This window comes from Pelobates fuscus, chromosome 2, assembly GCF_036172605.1.
Source record: "Pelobates fuscus isolate aPelFus1 chromosome 2, aPelFus1.pri, whole genome shotgun sequence".
In the NCBI taxonomy this organism is placed as follows: domain Eukaryota; kingdom Metazoa; phylum Chordata; class Amphibia; order Anura; family Pelobatidae; genus Pelobates; species Pelobates fuscus.
The window spans coordinates 392,339,307-392,360,638 of record NC_086318.1 but is presented as its reverse complement, the minus strand read 5'-3'; the positions used below and the strand labels follow the sequence as shown (position 1 = coordinate 392,360,638).

The 21,332-nt window shown below is 37.8% G+C and overlaps 1 protein-coding gene across 1 annotated transcript in view; it reads right to left on the bottom strand.

The window, feature by feature from the left end:
- The window catches only part of USH2A (usherin), an 800,771-nt gene that overhangs the window by 284,745 nt on the left and 494,694 nt on the right, over positions 1-21,332 (bottom strand). The window contains exons 39-40 of the mRNA XM_063441883.1: positions 10,457-10,607; positions 10,197-10,339 (exon numbers count right to left, since the gene is read on the bottom strand). Of these exons, the coding sequence (XP_063297953.1) occupies positions 10,197-10,339; positions 10,457-10,607 (294 nt within the window). The remainder of the gene's footprint in view (positions 1-10,196; positions 10,340-10,456; positions 10,608-21,332) is intronic.

Genomic DNA, 21,332 nt, shown 5'->3' with positions numbered 1-21,332 from the left:
GTTATAGGGTTGGATAAGGTTTATTGTTAGACTGATCAAGCATGCACAGAGGTTGGCAAATGTCACATTATTTGCCAGAGCACCATTCTATCAAGCTGTGAACATGATAATTGTTCTCAGTACTGCATCGGCAGAATGGGCATAAATTTGTCAGTGAATCTCACACCAGACTCTAAGAATAATGAATTTGGCTGAATCAAATTATGTCATGGCATACTCTCTAACAGCATAATTTACTGTTCTTACTAGCTATATTGTAGACATCAATACTAATATGCACTATTGCCAAAATCTATTTATAGAAAAACAACTGAATAGTATTAGGAAAAAAGAAAAATAACAATATAAGTTTGTGATCATTTTTAGTTATTCAGCAAATACAGGTTAGTATTGCAAAAACATTGCGCATGCTTTGTGCATGCTTTCTTTATCAACAATATAGAACTTGTGTTCGTTATAGAGAGAAGCTGGATTAAATATTGGAATACACACTGATTAAATTTAGTGCATTTTTAAATGACAAGTAAAGTCATCTAATTCCACCCATGTCCCCGATTCCATGGTACTACGTGTCTGAAAGGGTCACTCCAATTATGTAAAACATGAGCAATAAGTATAATTGGGCTAGTTGGCATATACAATGTAAAGGTTCGAACAAAAGAAAAGTTATGTTCACAGCTGTAGCAATCACTTTCTAAAGTAAGAATTCATGGGTGAAACGACATGAAAAAGATGGTTATAAAATTTTAATGGAATGATAAAAGGCAAAAGTCGGCCTCTCAGCTGAATTCTTAAAATCCCTATATATCACAATCAAGTCTTTAACTGTAAAATCAATGCGGAATATAACATGTTGTCGATGGGTTTGTCACTGGAGGGAAGACAGCAAGGTATGACAGCTATACAGCTTACTGTACGTTGGATACAAAGACCATCACCGATCTTATGACTTACAAGTAATTGTTTGTTAAACTAATTATTGATAAGAGGACAACTCCTTTCTCTTTTCCTCTTCCCCAAAAGATCTTTGATTCATATTCCAGACTGATGCATTCCATCATTAATACCAGAAGATTGCTTCATTTCTGCAAATTAAATTATCTTTTTATGGCATGCTATTTTGCTCAACTACTTCAGTAGTCTGAACTTGAAACGAAGGGGAAATAAGCCATAAATAAGTTATGATTGTCTGTCTACAGCTATATGCACTTATTTACTTTTTTTCTTTGTCTCCTACTGTCCCCCTTGTCCACTCAGTGATATCTTGACAATCTGAACATATTTTTATGTTTGTTTTTTTATTGAATACTATTGTTATTTTCTGAGAACCAGCAACAGCAAGATCTAGTTTTTATCATTTTTTGTATTGATTACATTAAGTTGTTAAATTTATTGGTAGATGTTAAGACAAAAAAAAAATGACGTCTGTTGTCTTAACGCTTTTATTTGGAAAACATTGCAATTAATCTCTTCTGGTTAATTTCTTATTCCACTATTTCTCCTTGCCTTTAATATGTTTGTATAATGTATTTGCTCTTGTCTCCACATCTTCTGGATGCAATGGGAATGTCACAATAAGTCTCCTTCCATCTGTGCTACAATGTGTGCATGAGATGCCTGAAGACACACGAAGGCATGACACAGCACATCACATGCTCTTTTATATGTAACATAGCACTCATTCATCCTTTGTCAGAATCCATCTGACACTTACATTATTTTTCTTGCTACTCTTGCCTGCTGCCTACCCTGGAACATTTCAGGAATTTGTATATATATATATATATAGTATGTATCTAAAACTTTAATATCTAATTATCATATCTGGAACAAAGATGCCAACACTGGTCACTGGACCTGTAGAGGAAGACATTTTGTGAATTGCTGAGAATGCAGCATTTTATGTAACATAAAATTGAGGGGATACAGGTCACAGTATATTTCCTCTTATCCTCATTTATAGTAAAAATTACCTGTTCCATTTGAACCTTTGTGACAGCTCTCCAATCAGCAGAACCAAAGCTGGAGTTTTGGGATAATAATATACTGAACATAGCACTGTTGTAATTTAGGCATAGATTGATCTATAGCCCTGGATGATAATCTGCTCCCAAATCCAATGATCATTTTAACTGAAGATGTCACCAAACCTACTGCTTATAGAGGGGTATGAATGGCTCTGTAGGGAAATTCAATTTATTTAAAATGTAGGAAAATAGTGGACATTGTCTTCCAAAGGTAAATATAAAACCATCTGGTTAAAAAAAAGTATATTAAATATCTGTGACGATACGACCCTGGTGTCTCTGTTAGCGAAGGCGCAAAAGTTCAGGCTTAATATTGTGCATTGGTACTTGTGTAGTGATGTCCCGAACGGTTTGCTGGCGAATAGTTCCTGGCGAACATAGCTTGTTCGCGTTCGCCACGGATGGCGAACAGATGCGATGTTCGGTCCGCCCCCTATTCGTCATCATTGAGTAAACTTTGACCCTGTACCTCACAGTCAGCAGACACATTCCAGCCAATCAGCAGCAGACCCTCCCTCCCAGACCATCCCACCTCCTAGACAGCATACAATTTAGATTAATTCTGAAGCTGCCTTCATTTTTTTTTGTGTTATTTTTTGTTTTGTTTATTATACATTATCCTCCATAGCCAGTAACCTGTGTTTATTATACATTACCCTCCCACAACCAGTAACCTGTGTTTATTATACATTATCCCCCCCATAGCCAGTAACCTGTGTTTATTATACATTATCCCCCCACAACCAGTAACCTGTGTTTATTATACATTATCCCTCCCATAGCCAGTAAGCTGTGTTTATTATACATTATCCTCCCCATAGCCAGTAACTTGTGTTTATTATACATTACCCCCCCATAGCCAGTAACCTGTGTTTATTATACATTATCCTCCCTGATAATGCAACACTTATAACAATCAAGTAACATACATTCATATAAAATGTAAGTTACTTAGCCTGTCAATGTAATGAAAGGAATGAATAAGTAGATAACTCCCTAATTCCCACGGTATTAGGGAGCTATCTACTAAAAGGCTGAAAGACCTAAATTGGTCTTTCAGCCAAATTTACTAATACTAAGTAAAGATTACTTAGTATTAGTAAATTATGCCCTTACTCGCTATACCACAAGTAGGGGATGTCTATTAAACAGTAAGCAGCCTGAGTGGGTGGGGGCCCTAAAGTAAAACAAGGGGGGAAGACCTATTGTCCTCACCACCAGCCCCCACCCCTGAGCGGAGGATGGGAGCCCTAAAGTAAAAAAAAGGGGGGAGGACCTATTGTCCTCCCCACCGGCCCCCACCTCTGAGCGGTGGGTGTGGGCCCTAAACAAAAATTGGGGGGGGACCTAATGTCCTCCCCCCTGGCCCCCATCCCTGGGTGGTAGGTGGGGGCCCTAAACAAGAATAAGGGGGGGGACCTAATGTCCTCCCCCCTTGCCCCCACCCCTGAGCGGTGAGTGGGGGCCCTAAATACAAATTGGGGGGGCCTAATGTCCTCCCCCCTGACCCCCACCCCCGAGCGGTGGGTGGGGGCCCTAAACACAAATTGGGGGGGGACCTAATGTCCTCCTCTCTGGCCCCCACCAATGAGCAGTGGGTGGGGGCCCTAAATAAAAATAAGGGGGGGACCTAATGTCCTCCCCCCTGACCCCCACCCCTGAGCGGTGGGTGAGGGCCCTAAACACAAATTGGGGGGACCTAATGTCCTCCTCTCTGTCCCCCACCCCTGAGCGGTGGGTGGGGGCCCTAAACAAAAATAAGGGGTGCGGACCTAATGTCCTCCCCCCTGGCCCCCACCCCTAAACGGTGGGTGGGGGCCCTAAACAAAAATAAGGGGGGGGACCTAATGTCCTCCCCCCATGGCCCCCACCCCTGAGTGGTGGGTGGGGGCCCTAAATACAAATTGGGGGAAGGACCTAATGTCCTCCCCCCTGGTCCCCACCCCTGAGCGGTGGGTGGGGGCCCTAAACAAAAATAAGGGGGGGATCTAATGTTCTCCCCCCTGGACCCCACCCCTGAGTGGTGGGTGGGGGCCCTAAATACAAATTGGGGGGGACCTAATGTCCTCCCCCCTGCCCCCCACCCCTGAGCGGTGGGTGAGGGCCCTAAATACAAATTGGGGGGGGGGGTCCTAATGTCCTCCCTCCCTGGCCCCCACCCCTGAGTGGCGGGTGGGAGCCCTAAATACATATTTAACCCCCTCACAGTAAAAATAATGAGGGGGGACTGTTAACTAAATACCTGTAAAAATAAATAAAAATAAACTTACCATTCAATGTTTTCTTTCTTCTAAAATCTTATTTTTTCAGCCCCAAAAAAGGCCAAATAAAAATCCAATGTTATGTTCGCGACACCACTATACTTGTGTTAACTTGCACAGCTGATCACTATACTAAGTGCTATGACTCTGGCTTTGAGTCACTTTGACCACAGGCAATGCAGGATACTGCCCTGATATCTGCAGTTACTACTAGTCCTCTGGCAATGCTCTATGTGAAACTACCGTATTTATCGGCGTATAACACGCACTTTTTTCCCCTGAAAATAGGGGGAAAATCGTGGGTGCGTGTTATACGCCGATATCCCATAATTACTTACCTGTCCTGAAGCGTGGGCCGGCTTCACAGCGCGCACCGCGGTACAGGAACTTTAATTTAAGGTTCCGGTTTCCGGCGGGACTGAAAGGAAGTGTGCACAATAGTGTGCACACTTCCTTTCAGTCCCGCCGGAAACCGGAACCTTAAATTAAAGTTCCTGTTCCGCGGTGCACGGTGTGAAGCCGGCCCACGCTTCAGGACAGGTAAGTAATTATGGGAGGGGAGGAAAGTACACTATGGGAGGGGAGGGGAGGGGGAGGAAAGTACACTATGGGAGGGGAGGGGGAGGAAAGTACACTATGGGAGGGGAGGGGGAGGAAAGTACACTATGGGAGGGGAGGAGGAGGAAAGTACACTATGGGAGGGGAGGGGGAGGAAAGTACACTATGGGAGGGGAGGGGGAGGAAAGTACACTATGGGAGGGGAGGGGGGAGAATACTATGGGAGGGGAGAGGGGAGAATACTATGGGAGGGGAGGGGGGGAGAATACTATGGGAGGGGAGGGGGGGAGAATACTATGGGAGGGGAGGGGGGGGAGAATACGAGGGGAGGGGGGGGAGAATACTATGGGAGGGGAGGGGGGAGAATACTATATACTATGAGAGGGGAGGGGGGGAGAATACTATGGGAGGGGAGGGGGGAGAATACTATGGGAGGAGGGGGGGAATACTATGGGAGGAGGGGGGAATACTATGGGAGGGGGGAGAATACTATGGAAAGGGGGGAGAATACTATGGAAAGGGGGGACACTATGGGATGAGGGGGGAATACTATGGGATGAGGGGGGGGAATACTATGGGATGAGGGGGGAAATTTCCTGGAATTTCTTTCTAAAAATGAGGTGCGTGTTATACGCCTGTGCGTGTTATACGCCGATAAATACGGTACTTTATAGTATTGCTATAAATAGCAATATTCCTATGAGACCTCATGGAAGAGACAAACAAGCTTCTTCTTGGTGCAAACAACATCAACTAACTTTATTTTACAGGAACTAGGGTTTTTAAACACTCAGCACAATATGCAACTATATTATTTGTTACAGTTCCCTTCTCCCTTTGTGAATGTCCACCCTGATAACAAAGAGCTTTTTAGATCGGTCAGACAGATATCTCAGCAGGACGATCTGTATCACAATTTCTACTACCCTGAATTTGTCACTTGCGGGTGCCACCATCTTCTCCTGGTGGGTCTTCTTCAGCTCTTGATGCTTCAGTACCAGGAGCCACCATCACTGTTTTACTCTCGCAAATGCATGCACGAGAGTACAGCATTCATGACTATAGAGAATCCTGCAAGACCACGTGGTCCTACACAGATAAAGCCAATTCTCTACATCCGTCACTGGAGGGGGCTGGGAAGATTGAAACTTCTAGACGGCAGTAGCTCCATCCAGTGTTTTGACTTCTCAGTTGTAGAAAATATACTGAGACAAAGTAGGCTCTACTTTGTCTCAGTATATCACTTGACTGGATTTGAATTTTAGTGAAATTCCAACACCGTCAATATGAGTATATTTTATAAAGAGTCTATCTTTTTTTTTATGAAGGGGAGGTGACAGTGCCGCTTTAAGGACAGATTATCCAATTTGAAAGCATAGCTGACTATGAGACTTTTTCCAATTTGGCTATTTTGACCATTAAAGTTAAATTCCCTTTGAATTCTCACTTTACTGATTAACCGTGTATATCTTGATGTACTAATAAACAGGATTGTAATAATCCTGTTGCATAGCTAAGTATCCATTGGATCCATATCCTAGAGAGGTTTTCACATTTTCTGGTGTAAATCCTCTAGTTTTGTTCATCATGAATAGGATTCAGCAAGGTCATGGTAAAATCAGAGTAACAGATATTAGAGCTGCTTTGAAATAAAAACAAGTTGTAATTATGTGCTAAATGAGGTAACTGTAAACAAATTAAAGAAATATTAGTATTCCTAATGCTATAGTGCCCCTCTGTCCCTAGTTATTTTTATGGACCTCCCCAGTTTGCCAAAAAAATCCAAAAACGTGGTTTTACATTTTTTCCAGCGCTGAGACTATCTCTGTGCCTCTGCCCTCTTCTCCTACCTCAACATCATCAAAGAGACGTCTCTTCATCCATCTTTAGTCCAACCCAATGTTCCTCATGATGTACTTGTGCGGCAAGTGCCACATACGCATTCAATGCTTCTCACTGAATCCAGTGAGTTGCAACGTCACATGACCAAGCTTTACTTGGTCATTGCAGCAAAGCACCTTTAATGGCCGTCAGTATAACATGGCATGTCTAGCCCTTCAAGGTAAACATTGCAGTTTCTGGAAAATGGCAATGTTTTACCTTGAAGGGTTTAGCATACAGGACCTCTGCACCCAGACCACTTTATCAAGATAAAGTGGTCTGGGTGACTTCTGTGTTTGTTTAATGCCTTCAATACAAACAAAATTAATAGAAATGCCCCATATACCTACAATTTTGAGAACCATGCAACCTCCGCAAGCACTTACTGTGGCATAAATATCTATATATTCAGTGAAGGAACATCAATCTAGCACCACAGAATTCAGATACAAGATTATTTAAAGTGTGACATGTCAAAAATTCAAATTCCAAATTCAGCTATTGTGGCTTAAAATTCCAAATTGCTGATAAATCACACATAAGTGACGTACCCAATAAAAAAAAAAAAAACATTTCAAAATATTGGATACGTAAACATTATATTTGATATGTATATAATCATGTTAATCCATGTCTTGCAAAGTCCAATCAATAAATAAATACACTGAAGATTGCAAGTCCACAATGTGAAAAAAAAATACAAAAACATAGAATTTCAATGCAGCTAAATAATGCTATTTTGACACATAATATCCCTTTTTCTGCGTCCTTGTTATATAAACTTGTTTTACAGTCCATATCTAATCGTCTAGTCCCTGCTTTCCCTAGAGCACATAGAAATTGCCTATAAAAATCTTCTGAACGATGGCTTGAAAGTTAAACTTTATTTGTAATAAAATAGTGTAAAAGTTCCAAAACAAGATGCATTTGACATTTGTTGGCTGCACAATGCTTAATAGCCATCTTTAAGAAAAAAATAAAACTGATATGTGTGCAGTTAGTGATATAATATAGATCTAATAAGAAGTCTTGCAGTAAAATTTGTACTACAAAGGATTGCAACTTCTTGTCAACTCGTAACGGTCTTGTTTGGATTGGTGTATACCTTGCTGCAATTGGACATAACTGATAGTGAGATATGGCAAGATATGAACATTGTCATTACCTATTTACCAAGGAGTCTAATGCGTTGTTAAAGTAACACTCCCACCTCCACATCAACTTTAGCTCATTGAAGTTAATATGTGGACAGGAGCTAAATCATTTTGCAATTGTTTAACCCCAACAACACCCAGCAACACTGTCCCCTGGATGTCTGACTGCACAGAAAAAAGAAAGCTTAGCCAGACAGTCAGTAATAGGATGCGATGATGAGTTAATGCTCTCAATCAATCAACGGTCTTTCATTGAGAGCAACAGATTTAACACCTGAATAGAAAATGGTTCCTCGACATTTCTATCTTATAAACAGTGAGCTGAAGTTGTTATAGTGTTTAACTATAAAAACATGGAAATATGCTGATCTATACACAACACACAGGAACAAGACAGTGTCCAAGACTTCTGTCTTTTTACCATCTGGCAATATTTTTTTTTCTGGTGATCAATAAGGCACTATTTCAAATCTTGTCATTTTCAAAATCTTCAAACCTATCACAAATTCCACAAGTTTGCTTTCTATCACTCAATAAGAAACATTTTTAGTATTTTGTTTCAGTATTTTTTTTACATACCATAATCTACTGCATTTCCATACTTTCAGGACCTTTGTCAAGTTTTAAGTCATACTCAACACTAATGCCAGGAAATACTCCGCAAGTGGTCAGGTTCTTCTTCAGGAAGTTGGCCTGCAAGCCTTGTTGGTATTGAGCATAACTCATATTTTATGCAACACTGCTTTTTACAGGCTTAGTAAATTGACCCCAGCATTGTGAAGGAAATATTTCCCATAATTAGGCTTAAGAATTGGATTATATATATATATATATATATATATATATATATATATATATATATATATATATATATATATATAAATGAAATAAGGCTCCTGCACTCCAACTGAACAACAATTAAATACCCGGTGCCAAGTCAGATAGCTACAGAAAAATCAAAAAAATACCGGCACTCTAGGCTTTCTTCATCCAATTTATTATATGAATCCAAGACTGTCAGCGTTTCAGCTCCCGATCGGAGCTTTCATCAGGACACATGACTCATTTCATGTGTCCTGATGAAAGCTCCGATCGGGAGCTGAAACGTTGACAGTCTTGGATTCATATAATAAATTGGATGAAGAAAGCCTAGAGTGCCGGTATTTTTATGATTTTTCTATATATATATATAAAAAACAAACCCTCTTTAGCTATGTTTAAAAAAAACATTTCTCACTGTGCATATCATTCACTAAACCATTAAAATAAAATGATAATGATTTTTATGAGCCAAGGTGAACACACACTTATGTATACAGAATGCCATAATTTGACATTGAGGGTCTACTATTAGGCTGTATGTTTCATATACAAATTAGGTAATTAATATTGATAATGAAGGACCCTTAGATGTGACTAAACCTTAGCAATAATCGTCCGGGATTACTGTATCTGTTGTTCAGAGAGAACTTGCTGACATTTTGGTTTATGAACTGTCCTTATGATTGGGATCAGTCTCATATGCAAATGGTATAGGTTCTCTTTGTAACTGCATGGATGAGCAAAAACATTTCGGAGACCTTTGCAGGTACAAACCAAAGGGCAAGCTACTGAGTTTCTCTAAGCTTTTGCCTGTTCTCATATTCTCTGTTTTTGTCATCCGTAGCAATGGTATAATACAGAATCCATGGTAGGTAGAAATGAGCATTATACTGAAATGCTGGGAGATTCTGTCTTATGCATGTGTTGGCCTTGTCTGTGAAACTCACATAGAACACAGTATGACCAAAATTCCATACACCCAAAAGGGGAAAGACCACAATGATCTCCAATCAGGAAAATGTGTGAAAAAAGGTATTCCTATATCATTCCATACAATATTATAAAACGACCAAAGCAACAGGAGGAATAAGGAAGAACAGAAAACCCATCTGACACATGATGGTCGTTTTATCACTTCATTAAAGACTTTTAGTTTGTATCTGTCCATTATTTGTTATATGAATTGTGCAATGTGTACTCTTTTCAATTCTTCTGTCACGTGTTACTGTGAGCTTCTATTTGTACATTGTATTTTTTACAGCTATTTTGCTGTACAGCAATATTTTGGCTTCTTTGCATACATTGGATATTTCTTTGATATTATTTTTATGTTTTTTGGTTAAAACTTTATATTTTTACTGTTTGCATAGTTTGTCTGCATTAGTGTCCCATTTGCTCTCTGAACTTGCAATGATTAACCAATGGTGGTTTAACTAACTACATTAATAATAAATTCACATTGTAAAACGTATTAAAGGTTCAACTGTACTTACTGTCCTCTTCAGTAGACATAGCAATCCAGTTGCTATTTGTTGCTCCATACTTATTGAATGCAGCAATTCTAACCTCATACGTTGTAAATGGCTGGAGATCTTTAATGGCATAAGTTAAGAAGGCCATGCTTCCAGAATATAGGCTATAAAAAGGGGCACACGAAATGTTAGAGCCTTGTATTTTTATATCAATAGACATTTAATGTATTTTTCCTACTGTCAAGTAAAAACAGAATGCTTAGATATTCTTTTTTGCTTACTCTGTAATTTCATTGGTGGGATCCGAGGACCTCATCTGGAGTCGGTATTCGGGTAAGCCAGGAGCATTATTACGAACTGGTGTAGACCAGACAACCTGAAGACTGGTCGGAGTGGCAGATGAAAGCCTGGGAGGCAGTATACCATCTGGAGCTGTCGAAAAAAAATAAAAAATACACGGATGAATTAGAGCAGAGAAAACAGTGAGGAACATATGCTGGCTAAAATTGAAATGCTCCATATACTGGAAAAACTTCTCCTCGGGATCAGCAGCAATGTTAATATGGACCATTTAATTTAATGTTATATCACTGCTAAACTACTTCACTACTGAATCTTATTTGATCATTACCACATTGCTAACAGGGTTAAAATAACATTACAGTGTAAGCTTTACCTATAGCGATGATTTTTATTCTTCATGCAGATAAACCATATGTTTCTGGTACATTACATTTAAATACAGCATTTTAATGCAAAAAAATCCAACAGTAAATTTATATTGTATTTTATTTGGCTTCTGAAAAAAAATCTAAACATTCTATTTCTTTCTTTAGGATTTTACTTCATAATAGACTGGCTAAATGTACAATTAGTTATTAGCACGTGGTATCTGGGTATCTATCAGGCAAAATAACATTACATTGGATTGAGCACATAAAAATACCATGATTGTGGAAAAGAAAAAAATAGTATCATCATATTTAAATATACAGCTTGATACGGAATAATTTGACATTTAAAATACATCATCTAGCAAATAAGGCATGATCATTATTGTGCCTAATAGGGTATCTATCTATCTATCTATCTATCTATCTATCTATAATCTATCTATCTTTCTATCTGTATGTCATGCACAAAGCATGCAATCTACACCTGTACATTACTTGTTACAGAGAAATTAAATTGTAATATACACAGTTGCAAGACCAATCCTGTGTCTAATAGTTAATACCTCAACCAGGAGTTTATAAAGATTCAGAGATACACTTGCTCACTTTGAACATGTATTTCTTTGATCATATATTGATCATATACTCATTCATTCACAACTACCATGTAGACTCGGAGACAGCTTAAATATGACTTGATTAAATGCTTATTATCTTGGAACAAAATAATCACTGTGAGCGGTATAGTATGCTAGGCTTGAGACTTCCTGGCCTAGGCAAATCTATATGGGGAGAAAGAGGGTATGAACTTGGGACCATGTCATCTGGACCTTTACTAGGCAGGTTTTTAGGTACCCTTGGCCCACCGTTATATACTACTCTCATGATCCATTAAACCAAGGCAAGGATAGAATATCTAGGGATAATTGTGGGGCAAAGCATTAAAATTATATTTTAGGAAGATTATGAAATAATTATGACAAAGTAATAATTGTATTAAAATTAATATTTTCATTAATATTAAATGTGTAATATTTAATAATATGAATATTAAAATGGCAGTATTAATTATTCTGTAACCCACAATTTTGGCATTATATGTCTGACAGCAGGAAGGGAACTCTACACCCAATCAGTTATTAAACTTTCACCTCATTACACACAGGGCGAAGATAGATGGAATCCCAGGTACTCCTTCTGTTGGTACAGGAATCCTGGAGACTCTCAATACTATTTTAGTATTTCAATGCATTTTTTGTGCTGAATTGAGTTAGTAAATTCATGATTAGGCAACGTGCACAGTCCTGGTGAGATGTAATATTTTTTGCACATACTAGGGGTGTAGAACAGGTTAGTAGAGACTCCAGTTGGATATGAAATGTTTTCAAGTTTTGAAATTTACATTTCAAATGTATTTAGTGCTATGCTGAGAGAAATTCTGTCTTATGATTTTCTATGTGTTTAAATTTTACCAATCATCAAATATTTTTACCAGCAGCAAGATGTTTGTAATTGGCTTGAAAGAACAAAAATATCCCAAAACTTTGAGAGGTTTGTTTTCCCAACAGCACACGGTTATTTTCTTCCTAATATGTGTTTAATTTATTACTATATGCATTTAATAATTCTCTGCTTTTAAGGAATACTATAGCGTTAGGAATATAAATATGTATTCCTAACACTATAGAGCCCTAGTCACCTAAATGTTGACTAGGGCCCCATTCCGTGGCGAATAAATGGTTAATTAACCATTTGCTTGCTTACCTTAGTCCAGCGCCGGGTTCCCTCGGCACTGGTGACCTCTCCTCCTCCATCGACGTCAGCTCCCGAGTGGAGCCGATTATGCATGCTCGGCCAGATGCGCAGGCGCATTCAAACCCGCCCATAGGAATGTATTACTCAATGCTTTCCTATGGGGATCTTATTTGACACTGGACTCCGTGAGGACGTCCAACATCAAATAAGTGCGATTTACTCAGTGTGAATCGCGGATGCAGCCTGGATTAACCCTGCAGTGTAAACATAGCAGTTTCTCTGAAACCCAGACCACTTCAGCTCAATGTTCAGCTGCGAGTTTGACATGCTTGCTGTACACGGTTGATTATAACAGGTACAGTTACATATAATCACTACATCTATAATCCTGCAATATTTCTGAGATATGTCGGAGGATAAAGATATATATTCTTGTCTGCCCATACACAATTTTATAGTCTGTGCGCATGCATGTAAACACATCACCAACTCTAATACGATCCTGAGCCACATCAATTCTATTATATACAAAGTAACTGAACTAATATTATAATAACCATGACAGGTAAATATATTGCAAATATTGTTAAATATATAGTATGATAAAATGATAAAACATGTAAAATATGTTGCATTGTTAAAGAAAACTCACACCACATTTTAGTATTACTTGTATAATTTTACTTTGATTCCTTTAAGTTATTTGTTGGTAGAACCATTTTTATTTTAATTATACTTCACGGATGATGTTTACCAAGTGAAGACAACTCTCACTGTGGTCTCCCTAGAGAAAGAAGAAAATGAGCTTCTGGCATAGACTGTGTTTGAACTCTATGCATTCTGGGTTATTTATTTTGTATCTCTGGTGTGCATGAAATATTATCCACATACAATTCCTTTGAGTAGTAGTTGAGTCATTTTTTTACATCTAGCAGAGTGGATATCTACAAAATTCTGCTCTATCAATGTGGAATGAAGAACATTGAAGAGCAATGAAAGACAACATAGAGTAGCCATCATAAGCTCTCTTGAAAGATGCAGATACCAGGCAATCTATGAATACACATACAATAAATGAGATGAGGATGTGTGCTCATGATAAACTAGGCCATTGTGATATCTCTTCTTTGAAAGTTTAATATAGGAATCAGTGTTGAAATTGAGATGTGCCGAATAATAATTCAGAGACCTAGCTAGATATTGTTACAGAACAAGCTACTATACATTTCTCAGAAGGTTTCCAGTATAGTTATATGACTTCATCTCGAGGTGACTAAGGATAGGGAATTCACAAAAAGAAGACAGCAGTTCAGCTCTGCTTTTGCTGAGATTTCTCAATATATATATATATATATATATATATATATATATATATATATATATATATATAATCAAAGGGTCTATTCACTAAGCACTGAACTGTACTGAGCAGGAACGCGGTTTAAAAAAATTCAGGCACAAGAGCCTATTTACAAAAAGTCTCCAATTCGGCTACAGTCACTACTTTAGGATTTCCACATACATTTTATAATTCGGTATTTAATTTATTGTTTGTTTAACCCCTTAATGACGGAGGCATTTGCCCAAGTTTTGAATTTCAGCTATATGTTTGTTCAACCATAATTTACCTCTTTCATATTGAGTGCACTCACACTTATTATATATCATTTTGTTTAGGAGAAATAGGGCTTTTATTTCACATCAAATATATTTTTATGGAACATAATACAATCTGAATAAAATCTAAAAATGTGTGAGAAACTAAAGCTTGTTATGTTCCAGGTTCTGCATGGCACTTTTACTGCAATAAAATACACATATTTGTGTTCAGCAATGTCTCTCAAGTACAACAGTACCCCCATGTACACGTCTTGGAAAGTTACAGGGTCAAATAAAGAGCTTGCCCATTTCAGGTTTTACACATTGCAATTTGCCAGATTGGTTTGCTGGATCAATGTTGCCTATGAGACCTTATGGCAGTCAAGGAATGATAATGTCCCCCTATCATGGCATAATGTTTGCAAAGTTGAAAACCCAGGTTGTTCAAAATGGGGTATGTCCAGTCTTTTTTCATAGCCACTTAGTAGCAAACCCTGGCCAAAAGCTAGTATTTAGGAATCATATTTGTTTTCTGCGTTTGTCACACAAAAAAATGCCATATATCATCATCATTATACATTTGTACTTCTTTAAAACATTCATATTTATGTTCATTGATGTCTCACAAATACAATAGTATCCCCCCCTGTATAGGTTTTACTGGGTTAAATGTAGGGCTTGCAAACTTAATTCTCTTGACTTTATGTCAGGCAGGTCCCTCGATATATAATTAATAAATATGCATAAGTATGTCAAAATAATTCATAAATATACATGTAGAATAATTTTATATATATATATAATTTCATTCTAAGAGTATTTTTATATTGGTTGTCAGGCAGTCCCGCCATTCACAGTTGCCATGGAGAGTAAGTATCCGGGTTAGGGGGAAGGCCTGATCGTTTGGGTGTGCTATGCCACCCTACAGCATTAAATCCCTCCTTTTGTTGGATGGCATATCACGCCCTTCGTCGGGAAGGGGATATTTATTAAGCCTTCCATTTTCTTTGTTTGTTGTTCTGTTTTTTTGTTTCCTAAAAATTATTTAAACTAATGACTGTGGTGTGTGCCATGACAAACGCACTTTAACCCCTTAAGGACACTTGACATGTGTGACATGTCATGATTCCCTTTTATTCCAGAAGTTTGGTCCTTAAGGGGTTAATATAGAGATTTGAGGTGTAGGGGATTGAGACTTATCTGTTGTCAGTGTCCCAAAAGCTGAAAAGGTGTTTTAAAGCTAAGAAACAGCAAAGATGGAACTCAGGGAGCTCATTATTTTATTTAACTGTATTTTGGATTTAGTCTGATGTTGCATGCTTTTTATGTGTCTTTTGCATTTGAAATATGAGGAAAGTATGCTAATGAAATCCCATAAATTCTTTATGTGAATAGTGCATCGCATGGAAAAAATGACTAAGCCTTGATATAATTTTTCATGCAAATATTGCATATTGAAATCTGTGCATGAGCCGTGAGTTTTGTTACAAGTTTTAATGGGATGGATGATTTGGTTAAGCATCAATAAATTGACGTAGTGCACCATGGTGAAACATTACAAAACTGCCTAATTTTGTTAATCTTTAAATAGAAAAAAATAACATTAAATTGCGTTATATGCTGATATTGTCAAGTTTTACTTATGTAAAATATACATCAGAAATGTGACAGAGACACAGTAACAAGCATAAGCATACATACATGCACTCACAGACTTACATATGCAGACACATTGTAACACACACACAAATAGGCATGCATTTACAGACATTCACATTCACATATACTATAAATACACACTAGACTTGAACATATATTTCTGGCCAAATTGCAGTTTGACTGAATGTGGGTCGATGAGGTAATTGGCTAAAATTCCGGATTCTGACCCACCAAAATCTTGGGAAACAGACTAGTGCAAGCCCACTTGGTTTGGTTCATGGTAGACAGTTCCATTTCTGGCACCAAATAAAAGAGGGTAGTAATGAAGAAGAGGCTGCTATTTTTTTGGTGGGGGAAAAAAAGTTTAGTTTAGTTTCTCATGATGGAGATATGGGCTTGATCTCCTGTCCGATAAAGAGGTAGCAAAAAAAAAAAAAAGACGCTTGATGGTTAGGGGACAGTCAGTAAATTAAGCTTTTTTCCCCTTTAACATTACAGTACTAGTAAATCATCCTAGCAGCAACCCATTTTTCAACACAAGCATAAGGCAGATTGAAACCACTACAATGACATTCATTAAAAAAAAAAAAAGGGCTGGAACAGCAGCAGTACCTCCTCCACTAAAACCACCCTTAGGTAGAGCAGGGGAGATGTTGAGAACAATACCAGTTGTAGACATAAGGCATTTGAACAGGGACAGATCGACTCCTCATCATTCCAGGGAATTGACCACCATTCCACTCTTGAACATTGTGCTGAATTTCATTCCAGGGCCATGTCAAAACAGTAAGCTGGCAAAATCACCCACCTGATTGCCCAGATCAGGGGTTCTCAACCCAGTCCTCAGGTACCCCTTACCAGTCCAGGATTTAGGAATGACCCTGTTGTGTCTAAAGTGTTTTTTTTTTTTTTAAACTCATTAAAAGCAGCCAGGTAATCTCGAAATCCTGAACTGTTAGGGGGTACTTGAGGGCTGGGTTGGGATTTATGGAGCGCTTCCACTGGTGGCAGCCCACGGTGTCTGGGTATGGTGGTTTTGTGGAAGAGGCCCAACCTTATTGCAAACCATACTTGAATATTGCAGGAGGATTGCCTGGCATTTCCACTGTAGAGTGAGGGCTAGCCAACTCTTGAGGCAGGAGAAAGAGAAAAGAGGGCTTCCCATACAACATCTACACCTGGGTGTTAGCACACAATGAAGCTCCCCTTTAGAGATGGTGAAAAAACATCAATTAATTGAAGTGTATTTTCCTTGCCTGAGTGAGTCTTGCAGTGTCTGCTCCCTACTTACATGCAAGTGTGAGAAGCTGATAGGGCACCGTTTTTTTCCACACTGAAATACGGTTACTAACGCTACAGACTGGATGTATGGGAAGCTTTATTCTTCTCAGGGTTGAAGGGGTGAGTGGGTCGTCAATTGCCCACTCACTTTTATCTTTGAATATTTGTAGCATGCCAACAGACAAACGTTTACAATCAACTATTCTTTTATTCCTAATCGTGTTTTTTCTTAATCCAGATATATAATAATCTAATTCGGCAACTCAAAATTGACATTGCAAAAGTGCCTCAAATTGCATAGCAACTACAGGCCCTTATGTCATCTCAGTCATAGACACCATTTATTCTGCTTTGTTGGCCGAATGTCTTTCCTGAACTTATTTTGTACCGAAATTTGCAAGAGCCAAATAGCACGTTAAACTTATCTCTGCCGACCTGAAAATAAAGTCTATTACATACAGCAACATACGCACATATACAGAAATGCTTCACAGACATATATATATATATATATACACTCAGTAACATACACACAAATAGAGGCATGCACTCACAGCCATACATATACAAGCACACAGATACATATTGACATATAGGAGTTGACAGGTTCACAGTCGCATACTCACATACAGATTATCTCAAGATTCTCTCAATTGATGTACAAATAAATTATTTGAAAACACAAGGCGAATGTGCTGTGTCCAGTATTCTTCCAAGCTGAAGGAGGCATCCGATGCTGATAGAGACAACCATGTGAGGGTTGAGGGATCAACCCCTAGATAGGCTGACATTACATCTATACATTAGCACAGTTAGCCTAAGAATTGGATGTGCAATTGGGAGACAATGATTTTAAATAAATAACTGCTTAAAATCATTGCAGTTTCCAACTGCTAATTATGGAAGCAGGAAAAGAGGAGGGTAAAACAGCATCGGGCAGAGATACAACCCAGGTTGGCAGCTTCTTTACTATTACTCTGCTGGTTGTGAAATGCCTCTGAATTCCCCGGCCAGTTTTTGGCTGCCAACCTAAATTACTGCTTAGTCCTGGATCCTTTCAGCCTTGGAGAGGCTCATAGTTTATCATTGTTTCCCCAAAAAATGATGGTATTATTTTGTTATAATATACTCTCCACCATTATTTAACACTGGCTCTTGATCAGTGACTGTGAGTTTATTGTTCAGTTTTCCCATCACATTATAGTGATAAGTACACACTGTGTTCTTTTTTCTGAATGCCATAACTCAAGTCAATGCAAAACTATAATATTAAGGATTGTGTTCTTTTCCAACATTTACACAAGTCAAAAATAGCAAAATATGGTACATTTTCAGTAATATCACTTGAAAACTAAAATGGTAAAATTATATATATATTTTGTTTAATGTGTCTTATCAAGAGCAACAAACCTAACTCCTAAACTGTAACTTCTGTGACTATTACAGAAAAAAAACCTAAATCCTTTGAGTAAGGTTTGAAAAGGAAATACAGCGAACGCTTTCCTCATATGCTTGCCCTGAGGAAGCTCTAAAGACAGTTCTTAAAGATTTTTTTTGGTCTAAATAAGCCGCATGAGAATACACAGACGTGGTGGGTTAGCAGAATTTTGCTGCAGGCTTGAATAGCTCAGTTTAAAATTGGGAATGAAAGTGTGTACATCTCTATTCGGGTGAATTCTAATTTTGGGAAGGGCGGTAGTTTATTCCAGTATTGTTTGCATATCAAAAAGCTCAATATCACATGACGGAAATAATGTAATTTTTTTTATCTATTTTGTGTTTGTAAATGTATCTCAGTAATCTTTATACATAACACTAAAGTAATAAATACTGCTCTAATTAACTAGATGATACATTTGAAATTAAATGGAAATGAAAAACTAGATTAAGTCCAGTAAGTTCTATTTGCTTACGTTCGTGGTCCGTTCGTGGTCACTCTTCAAATTCAAGTCACTGATTGAAGAACCCGTAGATAACCAATCCCATGATCTATTAGGGGTTTTTCTTTTCATTTAATGGGGAACTAAGGAAGCCAAAATTTGCCATTTTATTTGTGGGAGGAAATCGCTTGGATCCTCCTAGTTGTAAAAAATATATCTCATGGTCCTTGCAAGATGTTGTATTCATGATGACCTACAGTAGAGTCCTCCAGTGATGTATTTCAATATGTTTAGAATCAGACTTATTTAATAAAGTGATTTAATAAAGATGTGAATTCAAAGTGAATTTAAAATTTAAGACCCAAGTACCCAAACTGAAAACACCCGTTCGCCTATTTTGCCTTTAAATTTAGAATTCACTGAATTTACTTCCAATTCTCATTTTAGTGAGTATCCCTGTACATGTTGGAAGATCACCATAGAGAAAACATACTGACAGGTATCTATGGTTCATTCTTGCTTTGAACCTCTGCATCCTACTCATATCTGCTTCCACTGATACTGAACCCGATTTTATGAATTAGACAGAAAAAAAAATTCAAATTAATTGTCATTGCAATCCAATAAACCAATCCTTGTATATCTATATTATTTTGTCTGACAGCTACTGCTACTACATGATATACTAAAGCACCATGTAAGATGTTGCTGCTCTATAAATTCTATTAATAATATGTTTACTAACATATAAATAGAGCACATCACTCACTCAAACAGTTAAATGCGGATTTTCTATTTTTGTTTAAAGCTATACTAAGAGATTTTATCTATTTTAAAATTTCTAATTCCCTTTTTGATTTGTAAGAACACAAATTATATATATATATATATAAAGCGTTTTTTTTTTTTTTTTTTAAACAACCTGTTTTTAGGTAAGTAAATCAATAAAAAAAAATCTTTATATAATATTACTCTGCTTTTCTGCTCTCAGAATTATGAACTCAACTAATTCTGAAATTCCTTTTTTAGTTTTTTTCTTGAGATTGCTTTTTATTTCTTTGATGCAGTTTCAGAAAAGCACTCGGTTCACCTAAAAAAAAAAGAAAAAGTAAAAAAAAAAAAAAAGACTTGAGGCAAAATGAAGTGTATTTAAAATTTATATACTGTAGAATGCCTTTGTTTTGAACTTGAACAACATGGGAAACTTAACTATTTTCCATGCCTTCTGACTCTATCCTCATTTGTTCTCCTACAATTCTGCTGATTATTATGCAACAATGGCTTCAAATTGCGGTTCCATTATTTAACTCCATGCATAGTCATGGCTGACCCTTCCTGATCAATTGCCAATCCATATAGGTTTGACTGATAAAAGAGCCAATTAGATTTAAGCAAATTAAGGGACATCACCAATGTCAACTACTTATTAAAGGAATGCTGAGTCCCATGCATACAAAATACAAATGCACTGCACCCCATTAGGAATAAAGATACAACCCCTATTAGTAGCTTCTGCCATCTGCAGGCTGAAATATCACTCAGAAATGTAATATTGGTGCTTAAACATTCTTACTGGGATTGTTTTGTCCTTTTTTCCATTTTTTTTCAATGGCTGAATCATATGTAGAACACATAGATGCTTGTAATCATTAAAAATAATGGTCGAAAAGTATTATTTTCTTAATTCCTATTCACTAAAATATTTTCATATTTTGAAAGGATACTCTAGGTTAGAGACAACACATTGTTTATGCATTGCAGAGATCATAATTTATATATAAAGAAAAATGGCCACACATATTACACCACAAACACAACACGACTGAAACCGACCTATTAATACAATACCACACCATGATCAGCTCACTCTACACACACGCAATCCCACAAGCAGACCCCAAGCAAATGTACAATACACTTTCCTGATTCCTTTGTCCCCCCCCCCCCACTTATGGAGACACCAAAGGCAAGTCACAAGCAAACACAGTGCAAGCATGTTAATAAATTTGCTTGCACTCTGCAGAACAAATACAGGGCCTTTTTCTCAGCAGAGCTCTGCGCATGTACTGCACTGGAAGAGCATTGAACCAACATGCTCACTTTGAGAGGGGCCGTGCTTGTCATTGGTGATGACAAAACACCCCCTCTCTGGCCCCGCCCCTTTCTCAGTGAGCTGATGTGATTCAAAGATGCCGGGGCCAAATTTTTTTCCCAATTCGGCCCCTGGTAGTGACATAAATTAGGCAGACAAAATGTGGAATGGCACTAATAAAATAAACATTAATTAAAAGAAGAGTTGCACAAGGAAG